This window comes from Plecotus auritus, assembly GCF_963455305.1.
Source record: "Plecotus auritus genome assembly, chromosome: 3".
Lineage (NCBI taxonomy): Eukaryota > Metazoa > Chordata > Mammalia > Chiroptera > Vespertilionidae > Plecotus > Plecotus auritus.
Window position 1 is genome coordinate 206,486,345 of NC_137772.1, and position 18,565 is coordinate 206,504,909.

The window sequence follows — 18,565 nt, forward strand, 5'->3', positions numbered from 1 at the left end:
CCATGGGCTAAGTATATTTATATTCTTTGGCTGCTCTCTTCACCTTCTTTGAGAGTCTGCCATATTTTAGATCCTGCTCCAGGATGTACCACTGTTTATTTCTCTGACTTCTGTGGCATTCTTTTCCAGCTCCCACATGTGGCCCGTGTGAAGTGGCTCGCCTCCACCAGAATGCAGACCAGTGCTGCCCAGAATATGAATGTGGTATGTGCCCACCTTGGGCATTCTCCAGGGCCCAAGGCCCAGCCCCAAGTGAATGATGTGGGCACTGTAAGAGACATATGGTCTTAGGCACAGGGTGTGCAGAAGGAGGTGGGCAAGAGCTGACTGGATTTTCCAAATAATGGAAAAAGTAACCTCTAAAAAATAGGATTTCCTGCCTAGAGAAATTCTGTAGTAAATCATTAAATGTCAGATTTGAAAGCATTAATTAAAGAATGGGGTAACCACTGGTGGGGGAAAGTGTTCAGAAATTGACGGAAGAGAAAGTTAGGCCAAAGCAGCCCATTTTCTTTTTCCTTTCTGAGGATCTTAGATGTGGAGAAGGCCATACACAGGGCACCTTGATTTCAGCAAGTTATTTGTCAAAGGGTTTCATTATTGGCTTTCGAACTGCATAGTGAATAATGGGCTGAATAATGCTATAAGTAAATGAATCCAGAGCTGATGAAATTAGGTTTAACATGACAGGAAACCTCCAATGCCCATCTCTGTCTTGTCCAGTGTGTTTATTAATTGTAAAATTTGCAGTGATGCAGATCTTACAGGGTAAGCAAAGAGATCAAGGGCAGTGCAAGGATCTACAAAAGAATGGAATAATCTAAGAATTTTTTTTATGCTGATGAAATTGATCAGGGACACATAGAAGTCCTATGGGCAGGGAGATCTGACTTGAGAACAGCTTGTGTAAAGTAGATCTGAGAATGTTAATAGTAGACAGAACTGGGAGATCATTTAGTTAAAGTCCCTCATTTTGTAGACCTTTTAGGCTTCTACAATGTTCCAGGCATGTTGCCTTCATTATTTCATGACATCCTTAGACTGACTCTATGAGGTAGAGTTCCCACTTTGCAGAATTTGAAACAGAAGTCTAGAGGGTTCAAGTGACTTGGCTGTGACCTGAAAGTCCTAGCTGATGACAACATAATCAATATGAGCTTATTGTATGATCTGGATCTATCTATCATCTATCTATCTATCTATCTATCTATCTACCTACCTATCATCAATCAATCAATCAATCAACATACCTACCTACCTATCATCTATCTATCTCCCCCCTCCACTTCTACCTCTATCTGTATCTCTACCTTTATCTCATAATCACCATCTACCTAACAGAAGTCTGCATGAATAGGAATATAGGGTGCCAATCACAGGTAATACAAGAATAACCTTGCTAAACTCTGAGTGGATGTCTTTTTTTTCTGTCCCTTAGTGTGTGACTCAGAGAGCTGTGACCTGCCCCCGGTGCCTCGCTGTGAAGGTGGCCTCCAGCCCACATTGACCAATCCCGGGGAGTGCAGACCCAACTTCACTTGCGGTAAAGCCTCCATGGAGAGGAGGTGGTAGTGCGGCCACTCTCTCTTGGCCTGGGGAAGGTGTCCTGTATTCTAGTTAGCTGATTCGAGTGGGGTTGGGGATGTCTACTACAGAGGGGTCAAGGTCACCCCTGGATTGAATCCTCTAAGAATCTTCCCAGCTGCATGATGCTGAAGGTGTCCTGGGAGTGGGCACAGCCACAGGCATGTCCCCATTGAGCTGTATTATGAGGTAATTGGGTCTGAGATGAAGAAGTCTCCAGACCTAATCTTTATTTACTCCCATCTTCCCACACACCATTGAGGGGAGGAAAAGTTTCCTTGGTTTGTCCTCATCATTGGACCTTATTCCCAAACAGATGTACAGTTTTCTCCCCTTTGTATGTTTTATTATCTAATCTCTAAATACTATAATTTAAGCATAAGGTTGTACTAAAGTAAGATGTGTCAAGAAACTGAGTTCTGTATTTAGATACTGAGAATACCCACTTTAAGTCAAGCAGAGTTCTTATCTTGTTGATTTAGAATCTCTCTTGAGCTCCTAGATGTAAGACCTCGAGGGTGAGAGGACACCTTGTATTTGAAGGAGGCTGTGAATAGGCAAAGGACACAGGATAGGATTTGGCATTTATAAAACATTGTGGGTTTGACTGATTGCCGTCATTCTCTCATTCAACCTTCTTAGAGGACCTGAAACTGTAGGATATTGTTCTAGGGACTGAGGTGGGGATAGGATCACATAAGCTACCAGCATATAAAAATGCTTACCAGCTAATGGCATCCAAGGCCTATCTGAGTCTTAGGGATTCTATATCTGATGCCTCTGAGAATCAATAGCTGGAAGGACCTTACCCCATCCAAATGTGCATGAGAAGGTGGTAGAGGGGGACTGAATAGTCTTTGCTTCTTCTCCATTAAAATTCCTAGTTTCACATTTCTCCTTTTGATTGATGTTCACATTTTCTGAAGACTAACTTCTTTTGAGAATGATTGAATACCCCACAGCCCCTGAACTGGGCTCATGTGCATTTCTGATTTAATCCTCTGGCCTAGAATCCGTTGGGTTCTTATTTAATAGCTGAATACTTACAAACCCTGATTGATTTTAATGCCCAGTGTGGCAGGACTAGGGTGTCACCTTTCTGCTCCTCAGCCTGCAGGAAGGAGGAGTGCAGAAGGGAGTCCCCACCCTCCTGTCCCCCACACCGGACACTGACCCTTCGGAAGACCCAGTGCTGTGATGAGTATGAGTGTGCTTGTAACTGTGTCAACTCTACGGTGACCTGCCCTCTGGGGTACTTGTCATCGGCCGTCACCAATGACTGTGGCTGCACCACAATCACCTGCCTTCCTGACAAGGTAGGGGCTGCTCAGCTGTGGCTGGGATGATGGCCAAACATCTGCTTCTCATGGAAGATTTGCCCTCCTGTCCAAACCAAATGCTATATGGCTGGTGGGTGAGCAGTCAATATTCTATCTCAGCCTAATGGGAATTTAGTTAGCTCAGGAGGTATTTATAGAGAACCTACTATGGCTCAGTGCTGAGGTTACAAACAAGGTATAAGACATGGTCTGGCCTTTAAAGATATTTCCTTAGATTAGCTAAGGAAATAATATGAAGGCATAGATTATTTACAGATGAGTTAATAGTTGACTCACTTGTTAATTGCTATCAATTCATTCATCCTTCCTTCCTTTCTTCCCTCCTTCCTTCCTTCCTTCCTTCCTTCCTTCCTTTCTTCCTTCCTTCCTTCCTTCCTTTCTTCCATCCATCCAAAAATTACTGAGCAACTACTGTGTTCTACCAGAACTGGTACTATATTAGGTATTATGGGAGAAATATAAGATGTAGTCAACTTATGGTCTTGCTAGTATATATAAGACAATAGTCTATAAATTGAATACAATAAAGTATCAATAGATGGTACAGATATTAAATGCACATAGCAGTCATAGGGAAGAGATCAACCAAGAAGAGTTATCATGAAAGATAATTAATTGGCAGAACTTGAGATGAACCATAATTACAGTAGGAAGATCTGAGAAGAGTTACAGCTGCTGAACTATCGAGGGTGAGTCCTGCATTGAATGCCAAAGAGAAGTCGCAGTTACCTTTCCTTGGAGTCTATTAGGGCTAGAGCACACATTCATTTGCCTGGAATGCTCTAGACCTCTGGTCCCTTCTGGATTATCTTCCAGCTCAAGGATTCTAAGTACCCAGGTTCTGGAGGAGCAGGAGCAGGTCCAGATTTCATGCTTATTAAAATCTGCTCTATAAGCATCCCTGCATGTGGGTAGAGACCATGTTGTTTTATTTATTGCTGTATTCTCAGAGCAACCTAGAGCAACTTCCAACACATAGTAGATGCTTTCTAACCTCTTGTTTAAATGAACTGAATTAGTTCACTCACAGAAACCTTGTGTCTACAGGTGTGTGTCCACCGAGGCACTGTCTACCCTATTGGCCAGCTCTGGGAGGAGGGATGTGATATTTGCACCTGCACCGACATGGAGGATGCTGTGATGGGCCTGCGTGTGGCTCAGTGCTCTCAGAAGCCCTGTGAAGAAAGCTGCCAGTTGGTAAGATGCACAGAGAGACTAGGCACTGAATGGAGCACTCAGGGTATGGAAATAGGGGAGGGCGTCACAGGAAGAGGCAAAAAGCCCCCTTAGTAAACTCTCGTTCAAGACCAGGATGATGGGGGAGGGGAGGTGAGCTGGGGAAAGAAAGAAGCACCAAGAAAGGATTGCATTGTCATCCTTCTGTGATTCAGGTAATCTTTGCCTAATGGACATGTATGTTTTATGGTCTTGAGTCCAGAGGGCTATGTAGTTGGTTTGAGAAGAGGTGTGAATTAAATGCCTAGAAAAGAGGACTTGATTTTTTTTCTATCTCTTCCCTCCTCAGACATTACCTTAGGCTAACTCTAGAACAGATAAATGTTCTGAATTTTCTGAGATTGTTCCAGTTTTAATGTCCTATAGTGTTTCCACATAGATTGGTGATTTTTCAGACTGTGTTTATAATTTGAGGTATAGAAAATATGATTAGTCTTCCCCAATCAGTTTTAAATTCTCATTGTAGTTTACCCCCAAAGTTTCTCTGTATTTTGGGGGACTCTTCTTGAACATTTAAGATTAATAAGACCCTAGATAAGTGAAGCAATCCTGTGCAGGGAGAATTGGGGGTCAAATTCTGCTTGCTGGTTTAATGCTATTTTTATTATTACTGCAGTATTATCAGTAGATAATGATGATAAAAAAAGAGTAACACATCTTGTGGTTGCTTCTGTAAATGTTAACAGCAGAGAAGACAGTGCTCTTGATGCTGTTTTGGAAATGTATGGCTTGATGATGAAAGGGAGGAACTATGAGTAAATCCAGAAATAGGGAGTCCATTCAGCTCATCTGCTGCGCTACCTGCAATGATGTACTGAGGAGGAGCAGAGTTGCTAGGCAACTTTGAGAGAGGATGATGCTATGGTATCCAGGTGTGTCTTATGGGAATGCTAAGTTTTGGAAACCTGTTGGTCTCCATCTCCTCCCATAGGCCATGGAGGCTATCAGAATAACCTGCTATCAAGTAAAGAGAGTACTGTTTAGAGGCCATTTATATATGGCACCCAATATGTTTTGTGTTTCAGTAGGGAGTTTTGGTTGCAAAAAAACAGAATCTATTCAAGTTAGCCAAAGTAAAACTCTCAGGAATGAAGTACAGGATATATAAGTTGTCATACAACATTTCTCTCCCGTGTCCTATGAGCCCCACCCCTGTCTCTGCTTCTCTTTGCCCATCTGCTCCAGTTCTGCATTGCAGGTCAACTTCCTCTGGGAAGAAGTTTTGCTTTCTCATAAATTTTACTTTCACATGGCTTTATTGCATCTGGCTTCAACTCAACATGATTTTTCAGATCCAGGGCCATCCCTGTCCAGTGTGACTTGTTCAGTTTTTGTGTTCAATAGATTGACTTTTCAAGGAGAAAATTGATGGGCTCAGCTCATCCCATGGATTGGATCTTCTGTCCAGTCCCCAGTCTAGTCCAGTCAGCTGTTGGGGAGAGTGCAGATTATATGGCAGAAACCAGAGGCTGTGGTGCTGGAGGCAGTTTCAAAAAGAAAATGGGTTCAGAGATCAGGTGAAGGAGGAAACATTTCTAAAACTCTTGACCAGATGATTGCTGTAGAGAATTGAGTGACCTGTCTTAAAGACTAAATGTTCACACCTTGTAGGGAGGAGAAGGAGGTCTATGGTTTAGTTAAAGCTGAAGGCATGTGGGAGGTTGGGCTTTGGTCTGTATGATGTCTTGAGTTGAGGTGGGAGCGTCAGTGAATTGTGATCGTTTCAGACTTCATTCTTCAAAGAGGAAGGTATTGGCTCTGGTCTGACTTCAGAGACATTCGGGCTCACTTACCAGAATTCATTTGTTGTCTAGATTGTGACAAAAATAGATACAAAAACAAACAAAGAATCATCACCCTCTGATTCTTTCTTTCTGAAGCCACAGTCTGAAGAAATATACTTCCTCAACCACCTCCATAGTTTTCTACTGTTCATGTCAGAAAAATTATGTAGAGTAAGCAAAGGGCAGGCTGGCTTCCCAGAGAATATTATAGCTGTGCCTACATACCTATGGCCTTGCTTCCATGTTGATGGCAAAAGGAATTTCCCCTCCGTCGTATAAACTTTAGAGAAAATTTTCTTTGAAGGCTTATGACCACCTGATTCCCCACTTTTAGATTCCAGAATCAGACTAAATCATGGTGTTAGGAACTGTGTCCAAGGAACTGAATGTAATGCATTATATTGTATTCATCCTCATGATGCTCCTCCCGAAGGAAGAAGAGGCAAGGCTGTTCTTCCCACTTATCAAATAGAAAGCAGAAACTAGCACAGGGAATGAGGTTGGCCATAGCACTGCAGCTCATTTAAAGCCAGTAGAACTGGGTTGTCTTGACTCCTAGCCCAGGGCCCCTTCTGTGAGGCTAATACACTCGCAATGCCAGCATTTTAAGGGCCAGTCTGATCCAGCAAAGAAACAAGGGACCAGTGCTCCACACTTCTCACCACCATTTCAGCAATGTTAACTGTGTTTAAAGGATTGTGCTGCTAAATATATTAGGAGTCTATTTTTTTTTTTCATTGGCATCTGTCTTTGGATTGGCTAGATATTAGACCTGCTTATTTCCATTCTTAATTGAGAAACCAATGAAAACAGGATGGAGAAGAGAGTAAGAAGAAGGGTCTGTGATGTATATTTTGAACAGATATAAGGTAGAGGATTTAGAGGGGTATGGGGAAAGAAAGAGAGATGAGAATATTGGATGTACCCTGGTTGTGCAGCAGGAAAATGGGGATGCTGGAGGTGGAGGGGGATCTCAAAAAGATGGCAGTCCGGAAATTTGGAGACATGACTAGGAGAACCTGAGCATGAGAAGTTGGTGGGGTTTTGGGAGCAAGGCATCTGTCCTAGTAGTCATTCATAGTATCAACAGTGTGTCTTCCCATATTGGGAGGCAGCAGAAAACAGGAAGAACACATCAATCCAGGTCACTCGGCACTCTTAGAGAGGCGTACCAGTGACGCTGGGTCCCTGAAGGTATTGATGACTCTCTTTTGTGCCCCCTGAGTCTTTTATGGCAGCTTGTATATTTTGCCTTGTAGTGGAGGGTGTCTAGATTATATCATTCTAATTTGTTGGCTTCTCCAAAGTACCTAGTATGTCATAGATGCATAATAAATTATTAGAATCTCAGATGATAAAACACTGGGGACAACTCACTGGGCACCTCTGTGACATGGGTCAGGATGTAAGTGGGCCCCATGGAGATGGTATGATGTTGATCCAAGTCTCTAGAGTGCTTGTGTTCCCCCAGAGAGAGGCACCAGCTGTGTGCATCTTCTGGCTTGGTCCTGTGTGTGAGTGTGCAAAGCAGGCCTGGCCTCCTCACCCATCCTGAACAGTTGCAAGCATTCCTTTTCTTTTAGGGACAGAGTTTCAAGATAAAGCCCAGTCCTGGGGTCTTTCCCCGGGCTCAGTACACCTGTGGAGCAGATAAGTATACCAGTGTCTCTGCTGCTTGCCTGACTTCTCTCTCTGCTCATTGTGTTTTTTTCAGGGCTTCACTTATGTCCTACAAGAAGGCGAATGCTGTGGAAGGTGCCTGCCATCTGCCTGTGAGGTGGTGATTGGCTCGCCACGGGGGGACTCCCAGTCGTACTGGAAGGATGTAGGTTGGGGCCTCAGGATGGGTTGTCTATTCTGTGGTTTAGTGCTGGCCTTGGATCACCTATAAAATCAGAGCTCATCCCCTGCCCTTTGCCTTTCTTGTAGGAGGTTAATTAGCTGCTGGTGTTATCCAGGCATCAACTGGGTTACCTTGCCCCGTAGGAACTAGTTAAGATGGCCTCAGGCTTCCCATTTCATTAATTTTGGGAGAAGCTCAATTTCCTCCCTAAGAGTTCCGGGAACGCCTGGGGAATTTATGTCCTACTGTTGCCAGTGAATCTGAGGTCTTGCTTCCCCTGAGTGGTTGGTGTAGGGATGGCCTCACCACCCTGCATGTACCATGGGCCTGCCACCCCACCAAACCCACAGGCTGCAGGTGCTATTCAGTCCTACATCGACCCTGGCAGGTGCTATTCAGTCTATACCGACCCTGACCTCTTCATGAGTTCCATTGTACACATGTCTATGCCAGAGAAGCAAACACTATTCTGTTCCCTAAGTCTTGGAGCTATTTCTGTAACCATGGCTGTAGCGCAAGCATGTCAAACTCGCGGCCCACAGGCCGCATGCCTTGTTTATTTGGCCCCTGTTAGCCTTTGAGTTTAACATGCTTGCTGTAGCGTATTGCCATGTTGGGCTTTACCCGGTGGGTGGGACCGAGATGTTAACCCAGGGCATGCTTCTAGGGCCCAGACCAGTTCCCTGAGGGAACAGTGCACTCCTCATGGGACTTTGTGTTCTAACCACAGGTTGGCTCTCACTGGGCTTCCCCGGAGAACCCCTGCCTCATCAATGAGTGTGTCCGAGTGAAGGAGGAGGTCTTTGTGCAACAGAGGAATGTCTCCTGCCCCCAGTTGGATGTCCCTACCTGCCCCGTGGGCTTCCAGCTGAGCTGTGCAAGCTCAGAATGCTGCCCCACCTGCCACTGTGGTAAGGCACCCTGTCCAGGGACCCACCTTCTGGGCTGGATTTCTAGGAAGGGCTCCTGAATTCTTTGCTTTCTTAGCAACTCAGGGAAATGAGCAGGATCAAAATCTTCCCATCTATTCCTAATGCTTTTGTGACAAAGCAAATAAGATGAGAGAAATAGAACCATTTCCTGAAGGTCATCACGGTGCTCAGTGATGGCTTATACCGCTGTATCTCATGTCACGGACACAGCAACCCTGGGAGGCGGGGACTGCTACTGCTTCCACCAGCTCACGGGAGTTAGTGAGCTGTAGGGCTGGGATTGGACCTACATTTCTCTGACTCTAGAGACCACCTTTGTGATTATTCATGGTATTGCCTCTGCTAGGGAAGGCATTCCAATGTCCACCCCCTCCCTCACTACAAACAAACAGTAACAGGAACAAACCGCTCGCTACCACCTGCTCTGAGTTCTTTGTATGATTTTATCTTGTGACTTAAAGTTCCCAGAGTAGAATTGCATTCTTCATAAACCCAAAGATTCTCCCACTCTCCCCTTCCATGTGAATCACTGAAACATGTGCCTTCCCTACCAAGACACTCAGGGGTCTTTTCACGCTGGGTGCTAGGCAACAGGCAGCCTGCCCCTCCTCGCCAGGCCTGGGGGAAGCGAGGCCACTGTGGCTCTGGCAGTAGGATCCATAGCGCTGGAGGTGGAGTGCGGCGAGGAGGCAGATGTAGGAGAGAGGCCCAGATGGAGGAGAAGGTCCTGAAGGGATCAGCCATGTGCGGGGCAGGGGTGGTCAGGGTGTTCCGTACTCTCACGCCTGTGCTTCTTTCTCCCCTAGAGCCTGTGGAGGCCTGCATGCTCAACGGCACCACCATTGCGGTGAGCTACTGCCTTCTTCTCCAGGGCCAGTTGGTGGGACAGCAGTGGGGGTGCTGTGGAAAGGGTGGGCCTTATTCTAACATGGAAATGAGAGAAACCGGGAGACCTACCCCAGTGCACTCTCATTGCCTCGAGGGTTTCTCAGCATCCTGGAGCCCGGCCTCTGAGATCTTCCTAACTGTCTAGGGCCTGGGCGTCCTGTCTGGCACTCACCTCCTGGCGGTATTCCAGGCCCCTGAGCATTTCTAATACATACAGAGAAGTGCTCTGCAGTCATTGTGCACATTTCAACCTATCCCACCTCCCCCTGCCCAGCCCCCTCTCTGCCATGGAAGCCCTCACTTTTACCATTGACACACTTGAGGTGGGAATGCAGGGAAGGGAGTGGGCCACCGGAGACAGCAGGAGGGTCAGGGTGATGGCTCAGGGCAGCTATGGGAGGCTTCCCCCCGATAAGGCAACAGTTTATGGGGCTGAGGTGAGAGGGGAAGTCACGGGTTCGGGGTGCTGGGAGGCCTGACTGTGGTGCCTCTGGTTCCAGCCTGGGACGAGTATGATGATTGACGTGTGCACGACTTGCCACTGCACCGCCCAGGTGGGGATCATCTCGGGATTCAAGCTGGAGTGCAGCAAGACCACCTGTGCAGCCTGCCCCCAGGTGAGAGGGTTGTCAAGGACCTAGGGGGTGGCTGAATACTCGTGGGCCCAAGCCATGGGACCTCACTGAGGTTTTAAAATAAATGTTCCTTAATTTCTGATTGTGGACAATATTTGACACCTGTCATGGAGAGCCCAAGTCACCCATCCACATTTCATCTCTCAGAAATTACAGTTTAGTTTTGTGCATTTTAAACACTTCCTTTTTGTGTGTTTAAAATAAACACAATATTTGCAAAGCTTGTGATGCCATATTTACAGTTCTGTATTTTTTTACACAACATTTAAAAAACATAACTACAATTTTTGAGAACACCAAAGATTAGTCAGCAAATATTTATCAGACACCTACTATGTGCAAGATTATACACAATCTTCTTTAGAAAAGATGTGCCACAACCTACACGTTTATTATTGGACATTGAGGTGGTTTAAAATATTTCACCCTGTTTGCGCTAGGTCACGATGACTGTGTGCTCGAAATCCCTCCTGAGGGTGGATTCTGAGTAAAACCATCATTTCTGGTTTGGGAGATGGCAGCCGGCATTTTATTGTTTTCATTATGACTCAGCCCCACGTCACAGAGCTGGACATAATGCTCAGGAGGATGCTTCGGCTTCTTCCTCGCACCGCCCGTTGTGCCTGGGGCCCTGCTGTTTTAGAGACCACACTTGGTCAGGGGAGTTACTTGGGAGCCAGAGGCATGGAACACAGTAACAGCTCTTTCAGATGGTGCACAGGGAGGGCTTCTCTCCTCAACTTTGCAAGGCAGCAGGAGGGGTCTGGGGCCGAGCCTGGGGAGGAGACCTTTGTAGGAGGAGACCTCCCTGAGAGGAGCAGCACAGAGGGGTAGGGGATGTCAGGAGTGGGTAGGGACAGGGATGAGGGACACTCATACGGGTGTTTTATATGCTCTCGAGGACAAGAGAGTGTTCTGCATGTGTTCTTCATGGCACTTGGCATAGTGTCATACTCAGAATAGGGGCTTAATAAATTTATGTGGAGTAGACACAGCTATTTCTGATAGAATGGTTTAAAGAGAACATTCCTGCCTCAATTAGAATCCCACTAAGAGCGGGTTTTTACTATTAAAAAATGCAGTTGATGTTTTAGGGGTGTGTGTGTGTGTGTGTGTGTGTGTGTGTGTGTGTGTGTAACAACCCCCTAGAATAGAACTGGGCTTGAATACGAATGAAATACTGATGTCTGGAGTTTGTGGCTTCCCTTTTACCTTGGATGTCCATTGACCTACCTACCCTACCATCAATGCATCAAGAAATCCACACCAAGGCTGTCCTCAGGTTTTCTGGAGGGCGAGCCTGTGAGCTCTCAAACTGCACCCTCTGGTGGTCCGAAGGTGGCATGGTACCCTCCACTGCATTCAAATCCAGTCTAGATAGAGGTTCTAAATACATATTTTTAAAATACACGACCCCTTTGGTTTGTGTACTATTCCTCCTTCCCTCCAATATTATGATATATGTCCAGGGCAGTATATCACCTGGACATATATATCACCTCCTCCCTCTTGAAACCCCTAGGTTAGCCCTCTTTCTATGTGTCTCTTAACACGCACCAAAACTGGCCTCAGTTGCCCCCATTCTAGCTCAGCATCCTTCACTGGTCTTATTGCACTCCTCTGCAATGGAAGGCCTCAGGGAGGCCTCCTGCAGGTGTGGGGAGCTGTGGTGAATTAGGCTGAGGCAGTTCTGCTTGATCTGCTTACATCAAACTAAAGTGTTAGTGTCAGCAGAGAAGTGAGTCCTTCATTTCCTCCCAGGGGAGACAATGTTTGCACCAAAAAGACCAGCAGAAGGTGGTTTGAGCTAGTGGGTGGTAGGCAGGAAGCTTGACAGATGAACTTTCAGGGAAAGCGTGAGGAAGAGAGGTCACCCTGACGTGGAACACTGAGAAGGCATCCGGAGGGGCATGACCGTGAACTGACCTTGAGCAAGGGATCGAATGTGGAATAGAGGACCCTCCAGGAAGCAGAATGGGGAACAGATGGGCAGAAGCAGGAGTTAGAAATGGACAGCAGGGCTCACACAAGCCCTGCCACCTGGTGCAGCTGCATTTGGCTTCCAGGGCAGCAGATAAGCCAGTTTACTCCCTCAAGTGGGTTCTGTTGTACTCCCTCTCCTCCTCCTGTCCCTCTTGCCCAACTCCCCACCCCAGCTCTAAAATCACTCCCTGCTCCTATTACCCTGTATCCCTTCTGCCTCTTCCTCCTGTTCTCTCTTCTCCCACAACACCCTCTCTTTTCCTTATTCTTGGCTGAACTGTGCCCTCTGCCTCTTTAGTATGTGGAGTTTGCCCCCATTGCCCTTGTCCCTTCACTTTGGTTGCAGCCCCCCTCCTCCTTTGTCCTCACCCCCTCACAGGGCCTCCAACCCACACAGTGACCTTCCCAGGGGAGTGTGCGGCCTGGCCCAGTTTCCCTGATTTGTGCTGAGTTCCGTCAGCGCAGAAGCTTGACTCAGGAGTAGCAAATTGTTTAAATTCACTTCTGAGCGAGCTTACCCATTCCTAACTCTTCCCGCTGATTCAGAGCATCAGCCCATGTGCAGTGAAAAGGAAGTGGTGTGGAGGGACTAGGTCTTCTGTTTGGGGCTCCAAATTGATCTGCTGGAGATTCATGTTAGAGAAACCCAAGGCCCCAGTGGAGGTATCTAAGTGATCACTACTAAGGGTGACAAAATGAGAAAAATAATGACAACATAGATGGCTTTCACTTAACTAAATTTATTCTTTAAAAAAATTGAGATTGTTCTTTTTTTTTTGGAGTGGTGGGGAGAGTTAAAAGACAGCTGAGGGTAGCTTTTTATTTTGTTAACTTTGTTTAAAATACTCTTACTTTGCAAAATAAAAAGTTGGTTATCTTACGTTGTCTTCCAAATTTGGGGGCATTTTTTGCAAGATAGTAAAATCATGTTGTCCAGAAGTTGCTGCTTTTTCCAAAGCAGATATACTAGTACATGAAGGCCTCTCACTTTAAGCCTCTATCATGGTTCTCACTGAACTCATCTCAAAATAATAATTTATCTCTTACGTAGAAGTGAACCATGTGACAACCATAGGACATAGTATGGGTGAAAGAGTACCTATATGAGATGGTATATTATTCAATCCGATTTATTTCTACATAGAGATAAATTGTTATTATTTTGCATTAAACAGTACATTGTCTTTTATAGAGTTTAAGAAAATAACTAAAAATGGTATTTTATATTTACCTACATATTTATAATATAAGAGTGGCTGCTAAGAGTTAGGCGCTGGGAGGACAAACAGCATAGACATAGTTTGAAGTTTGCATGTCTCTCATAGAGAACAAAATACTAAACAAATGGTAATTTCAAATTGTGTTAAATGTTATAAAGTGTGTGTGTGTAGTGTGTAGTGTGTGTATGTTGTATCTTGGAAGACTTCTCTGAGAAATGATACTTAAAATGAGAAAAGGCTATTTATTTATTCTAATATATATTTTTTCTTGATTTCAGAGAGGAAGGGAGAGCGAGAGAGAGATAGAAACATCAATGATGGGAGAGAATCATTGATTGGCTGCCTCCTGCATGCCCCACACTGGGGATCAAGCCCACAACCTGGGCATGTGCCCTTCACTGGAATCGAACCTGGGACCCTTCAGTCCACAGGCCAACACTCTATCCACTGAGCCAAACCAGCTAGGGCGAGAAAAGGCTCTTTATACAAAGTGTGGGGAAGAGCATTACAGGCAGAGGAAACACCATCCACAAAGGCTCTCAAGTGAGAAGGAGGTGGCCATGTTCATGGACCTAGAAGATGCACAGGGTTGGATTGTCAAGAGCAAGGGGATGGTGGTATAAGATAAGGTCAGAAAATTAGGAAAGGCTGATGTCAGGCCTTACAAGACATGCTAAGGAGATTAGATTTTATTAAAAATGCAATGGGAAGCCATAGAAGTTCTTAATTTTAATGAGGTATATAATTTACCTATAATAAACCACACAGATAGTAAGTATATAGTTTGTTGAAGTTTGATAAGTGTATACCTGTGTAGCCACTAAAATATTAATATGAAGAAATACAGCTAAAATGCTACTAGAGGAGATACAATAAACTTGATTAAACCAGGAGACAGAAAAGAATTAACAATAGACTAAATAACAGAGAAGACAACAGATGAATAGCAAAATGGTAGATTTAAACCTAACCATATGGATAATTACGTTATATGTAAATGGGCAAAACAAAATCCCAATTAAAAATGGAGATTGTCAGACCTGGATAAAAAAGCAAGACCCAATTAGTATGCTGTTTACAAGAGATGCACTTCCAATTTAAAGGGACAGATAGGTTGAAAGTCAAAGGATGGACAAGATATCCCAGGAACACAGTAGAAACAAGAAAGCTAAGATGGGTATAATAATACCAAACAAAATAGGTTTTAAGATGAAGAATGCTACCAAAACAAAGAAGGTAATTTCATAATGATAAAAGTGTAGGTTCATTAAAAAGACACAAGAACCCTAAATTTATATGCATACAAATACACGAAGCAAAAATTAACAGAAGTAGGGGGAGAAATAGGCTTATCCACAATTTTAGTTGGTAATTTTAATGTATTTCACTTAGTAACTGATAGAACAAGTAGGAGAAAAAAATCAATAAAGATATAGAAGATTTGGAAAATGATGTGAACTAACTTGAACTAATTGAAAATGATGAACCACTACATTCTAAAACTGTAGAGTACACATTTTCTCAAACAGGGAATTTCCACCTATCTTGCCCAAATTCTGGGCCCTAAAAACGTTAATAAATGTCAAAAGTTTCAAATCATATAGAGTGTATGCTATCACCACAATGAAATGAAATTGAAATTAGTATAAACAAGGTAATATAAATACCCCCATATCCTATATAATAAAGAGGGAATATGCTAATTGACCCTCACACCGTCTCAAAGAAGGCAGCGCCCACAGCCAATAAGGAGGGAATATGCTAATTGACTGCCACACCCTCAAAGATGGCGGTGCCCACAGCCACAAGATAGTGGTGCCCAGTCCCCTCAGCCCCACCCGCGCGCCTGCCTCTGGAGTCCCTCAGTCCCCTTAGCCCCTCAGCCGCTCAGGGCCAGCCTGAGGCGCAGGCAAGCCTTGGATGTTGGCTGCCCAGCCAGTCAGGGCCGCCCGAGGCTCAGGTAACCAGGACCGGCCAAGGCTTGTGCTGCTGGCAGTAGCAGCAGCAGAGGTGTGATGGGGGCGTCGCCTTCCCCTGATCACTGGGTCACCTCCTGCCCTTGAGGGGGACTGTGAGAGGGGGCAGGCCAGGCTGAGGGACCACCCCGCTCAAGTGCATGAATTTTCATGCACTGGGCCTCCAGTTTGGAAATAAAATAAAATACTTTTAAATAATCCATGAATCAAAGAAGAAATCACAAGTGAAAATATTTTGATGTAGAGGTAATAGTGGCTATTCTAGAGACTCCAATATGTATTCTTCACTCATCGAAGTCTACCTTGATTTAATAATATACCATTTCATGTATATTATCTTTTACCCATACTTTGTGCTATAGTTTCACATGGTTTATTTCTACATAAGAGATAAATTGTTATTATTTTGCTTTAAACAGTAAATTGTCTTTTATAGAATTTAAGAAAAAAACTAAAAATGGTATTTTATATTTATCTACATATTTATAATTTCCAATGCACTTCCTCCATGTATCAGAAATTCCATGTTATATTATATCCTTCTAGCTTGAAAAAGAACTTCTATTAGCATTTCTTTTAGTGTGAGCCAAATGGCATTTCACTTCTCAGATTTCATTGATCTGAAACATCTTTATTTTGCCTTCATTTACTGAGTACAGAATTCTAGGTTGAAAGTTTTTTATTTTATCACTTTAAATATATTGTTCCATTTTCTTCTGGCTTATATTGTTTCTGATGGCAAGCTAGTTGCCATTTTTATTGTTATTTTCCTGTGTGCATCGCCCACACCTTTTCCTACTGGCTGCCTTTAACAGTTTTCATACTTTCCTTACTTTGGATTCATGGAGATACCTGGATCTGTGACTTGATTTTTTAAATCAATTTTGGGAAAAATTTCAGCTATTATTTAAATTTTTTTGTTTCATTTTTTTCTCTCCTGTCTTTCTGGAACTATGATTACATGTATATTAGCCCACTTGATACTGTTCTGCTGGCTATCAGGGCTCTGTATATTTTTTCAAACTTTTTTCCTCCCTGTGCTTTAGTTTGGACAATTCTATTATCAATATTAAAATTCACCGATACTTTCTTTTCTGCAGTTAATCCAATCTGGTGAGGTTTTTTGTTTTGTTTGTTTGTTTTTATTAGGTAACTATGTTTCTAGTTCTAGGGTTTTCTTTCTTTCTTTCTTTCTTTTTTTTTTTTTTTTAAGTTTCCAGGCTGTTCCTAAATTCTGCATCTCTTTTCTCTATTATATTCATTTTCCCTTTAGACTCTTTAACATATTTATCATAGTTATTTTAAAGTTTCTGTCTGCTGATTGTAATATGAAGGTCATTTGTGTATCTGTTTCTATTGAGTAATTTTTCTCTTGACCTTGGGTCATTTCCCGCCCCCTCTCCCCCATTCCTTTGTATGAAATGTTTTACTATGTGTTAGACATTGGTGGGAGTTATGTGAAGAGACTCTTAATTCTTCTATTTCCTCTGATGAATGTTAAGTTAGCTTCTAACTTAGATTATTGGTGGTTCACCTTGAATTAAAGGAGGCTAGATTTTAAACTACATTAGGGACAGTCTATTTCAATATTTCTCTTGATTCAAGGGTGAAATAATTCTTATATGACGTATGTCTGAGTTCTGAAACATAGTTCTTAATCCTAAGGTCTGGCTCTTTTGAAATGTCAATGAAAACATGAGGTGTTTGACTAGTCACTTCAGCTTAGTGGGATTCAGACTGCAAACCCTGGCTGCTTTGTGCTGTGTGGAGCTGAAATTTCTGCTCAGCTCTTTAGGTTTCCACCTGTTGTTTTGTCCTTGGGCTCCTCCGCTGTGTGTATATAACTTAGGGGTTAACCAAGGATTTGAAGGGAATTTATATGCAGATTAGAGGGCTTCTTCTTTTTGTCTTCCTCTTTTTCGAGTTTTTCCCCTTTAGTTTTCAGCTATTCTAGGAGTTTCAAATGTTGTCCTCTGACTCTTCAGGCAAATATAACCACAGTTTTCTTCTCAGGTTCCAGCCATCCAGTGCCATGCAGACTGCCCTCATGGGAAAAACCATTTAAACATGATTCCTGTCCATTATGGTTCCCTCTTTCAAGGATCAAATAACCTATGGTTCATTGCTGATTTGGCCATCCAGTGTCTTTGAATAATTGTTTTAAATATTTTGTTATCTGCAGGAGAGCTAGTCCAATATAAGTGACTCAGCCATTATTAGAACCAGAACTCCACTTGGGAGTTTTTAAGCAGAAGAGTAACATGACTGGATTTTTATTTTAAGAAAGTCATTCTAGCAACTGTGTGGAGACCTGTAGTAGGGACAAGAATAAAGTCAGGAAGAGAAATTAAGACTATTATCAGAATCCAGTGGTCAATGATGATTGCTTAGACCAGGTGATGACAGAAGACACTCCATGACAAACAGCAGATGAGTTTGAGAAGCATTTTTGGCAAGATTTGGTGATGAGTGGGGGTGGGGGTGTAAAAAAGAGGGAGACCCAAGGGTGACTCCCAGATTTCTAGTTGGAGAAACTGGGTAATGAAATTATTTACCGAGATAGGTAAAATTGAACAAGGATGGGGTTTGGGGCAAAAATCAAGTTTTTGGATATAAGTCTTAAGATGACAGTAAGATAAATAATTGTCAAGTAAACAATTGAACTTATAAGTCTGGAGCTCAGGAGAGAGGTCTAATTTCATGGGTCTGGCTGCTAGAATTTGAGTGAGGTATACATCTATGGAGGGAAGAAATGTTATACAGGGGATTGAGAACTGACAAGGGTTAGTTAGCGTTGGATGCTGACTTTCTGAACTCTAGGAGAGATGAGAAGCTGGCAAAATTAGCCTAGCTGTAATTGGAATGTTGTGGGGAGGTTAACTACGGCTGCTTTTACTCCTGGATACAGGGTTACAAGGAAGAGAAGATCCCAGGTGAATGCTGCTGGAGATGTCTGCCTGTGGCTTGCACCATTCAGCTAAGGGGAGGACAAATCATGACCCTGAAGGTGGGAGCCCATGGAACTCAAGTGTCCCCCTCATATCAACCACTGGTTTCCTATTTTGGGATCTTTTCTTCAAGAAAGAGGGACTAAGTTTGAGTCAATATTGGTTTCTTTCTGATTTTATAAAGAAAAATGAATAA

The 18,565-nt window shown here is 43.5% G+C and overlaps 1 protein-coding gene across 1 annotated transcript in view; it reads left to right on the plus strand.

The window, feature by feature from the left end:
• The window catches only part of VWF (von Willebrand factor), a 116,045-nt gene that overhangs the window by 93,291 nt on the left and 4,189 nt on the right, over window positions 1-18,565 (plus strand). The window contains exons 40-48 of the mRNA XM_080659101.1: window positions 130-204; window positions 1,439-1,543; window positions 2,695-2,900; window positions 3,972-4,121; window positions 7,659-7,769; window positions 8,518-8,698; window positions 9,526-9,566; window positions 10,108-10,224; window positions 18,330-18,428. Coding sequence (XP_080515227.1) covers window positions 130-204; window positions 1,439-1,543; window positions 2,695-2,900; window positions 3,972-4,121; window positions 7,659-7,769; window positions 8,518-8,698; window positions 9,526-9,566; window positions 10,108-10,224; window positions 18,330-18,428 — 1,085 coding nt within the window. The remainder of the gene's footprint in view (window positions 1-129; window positions 205-1,438; window positions 1,544-2,694; window positions 2,901-3,971; window positions 4,122-7,658; window positions 7,770-8,517; window positions 8,699-9,525; window positions 9,567-10,107; window positions 10,225-18,329; window positions 18,429-18,565) is intronic.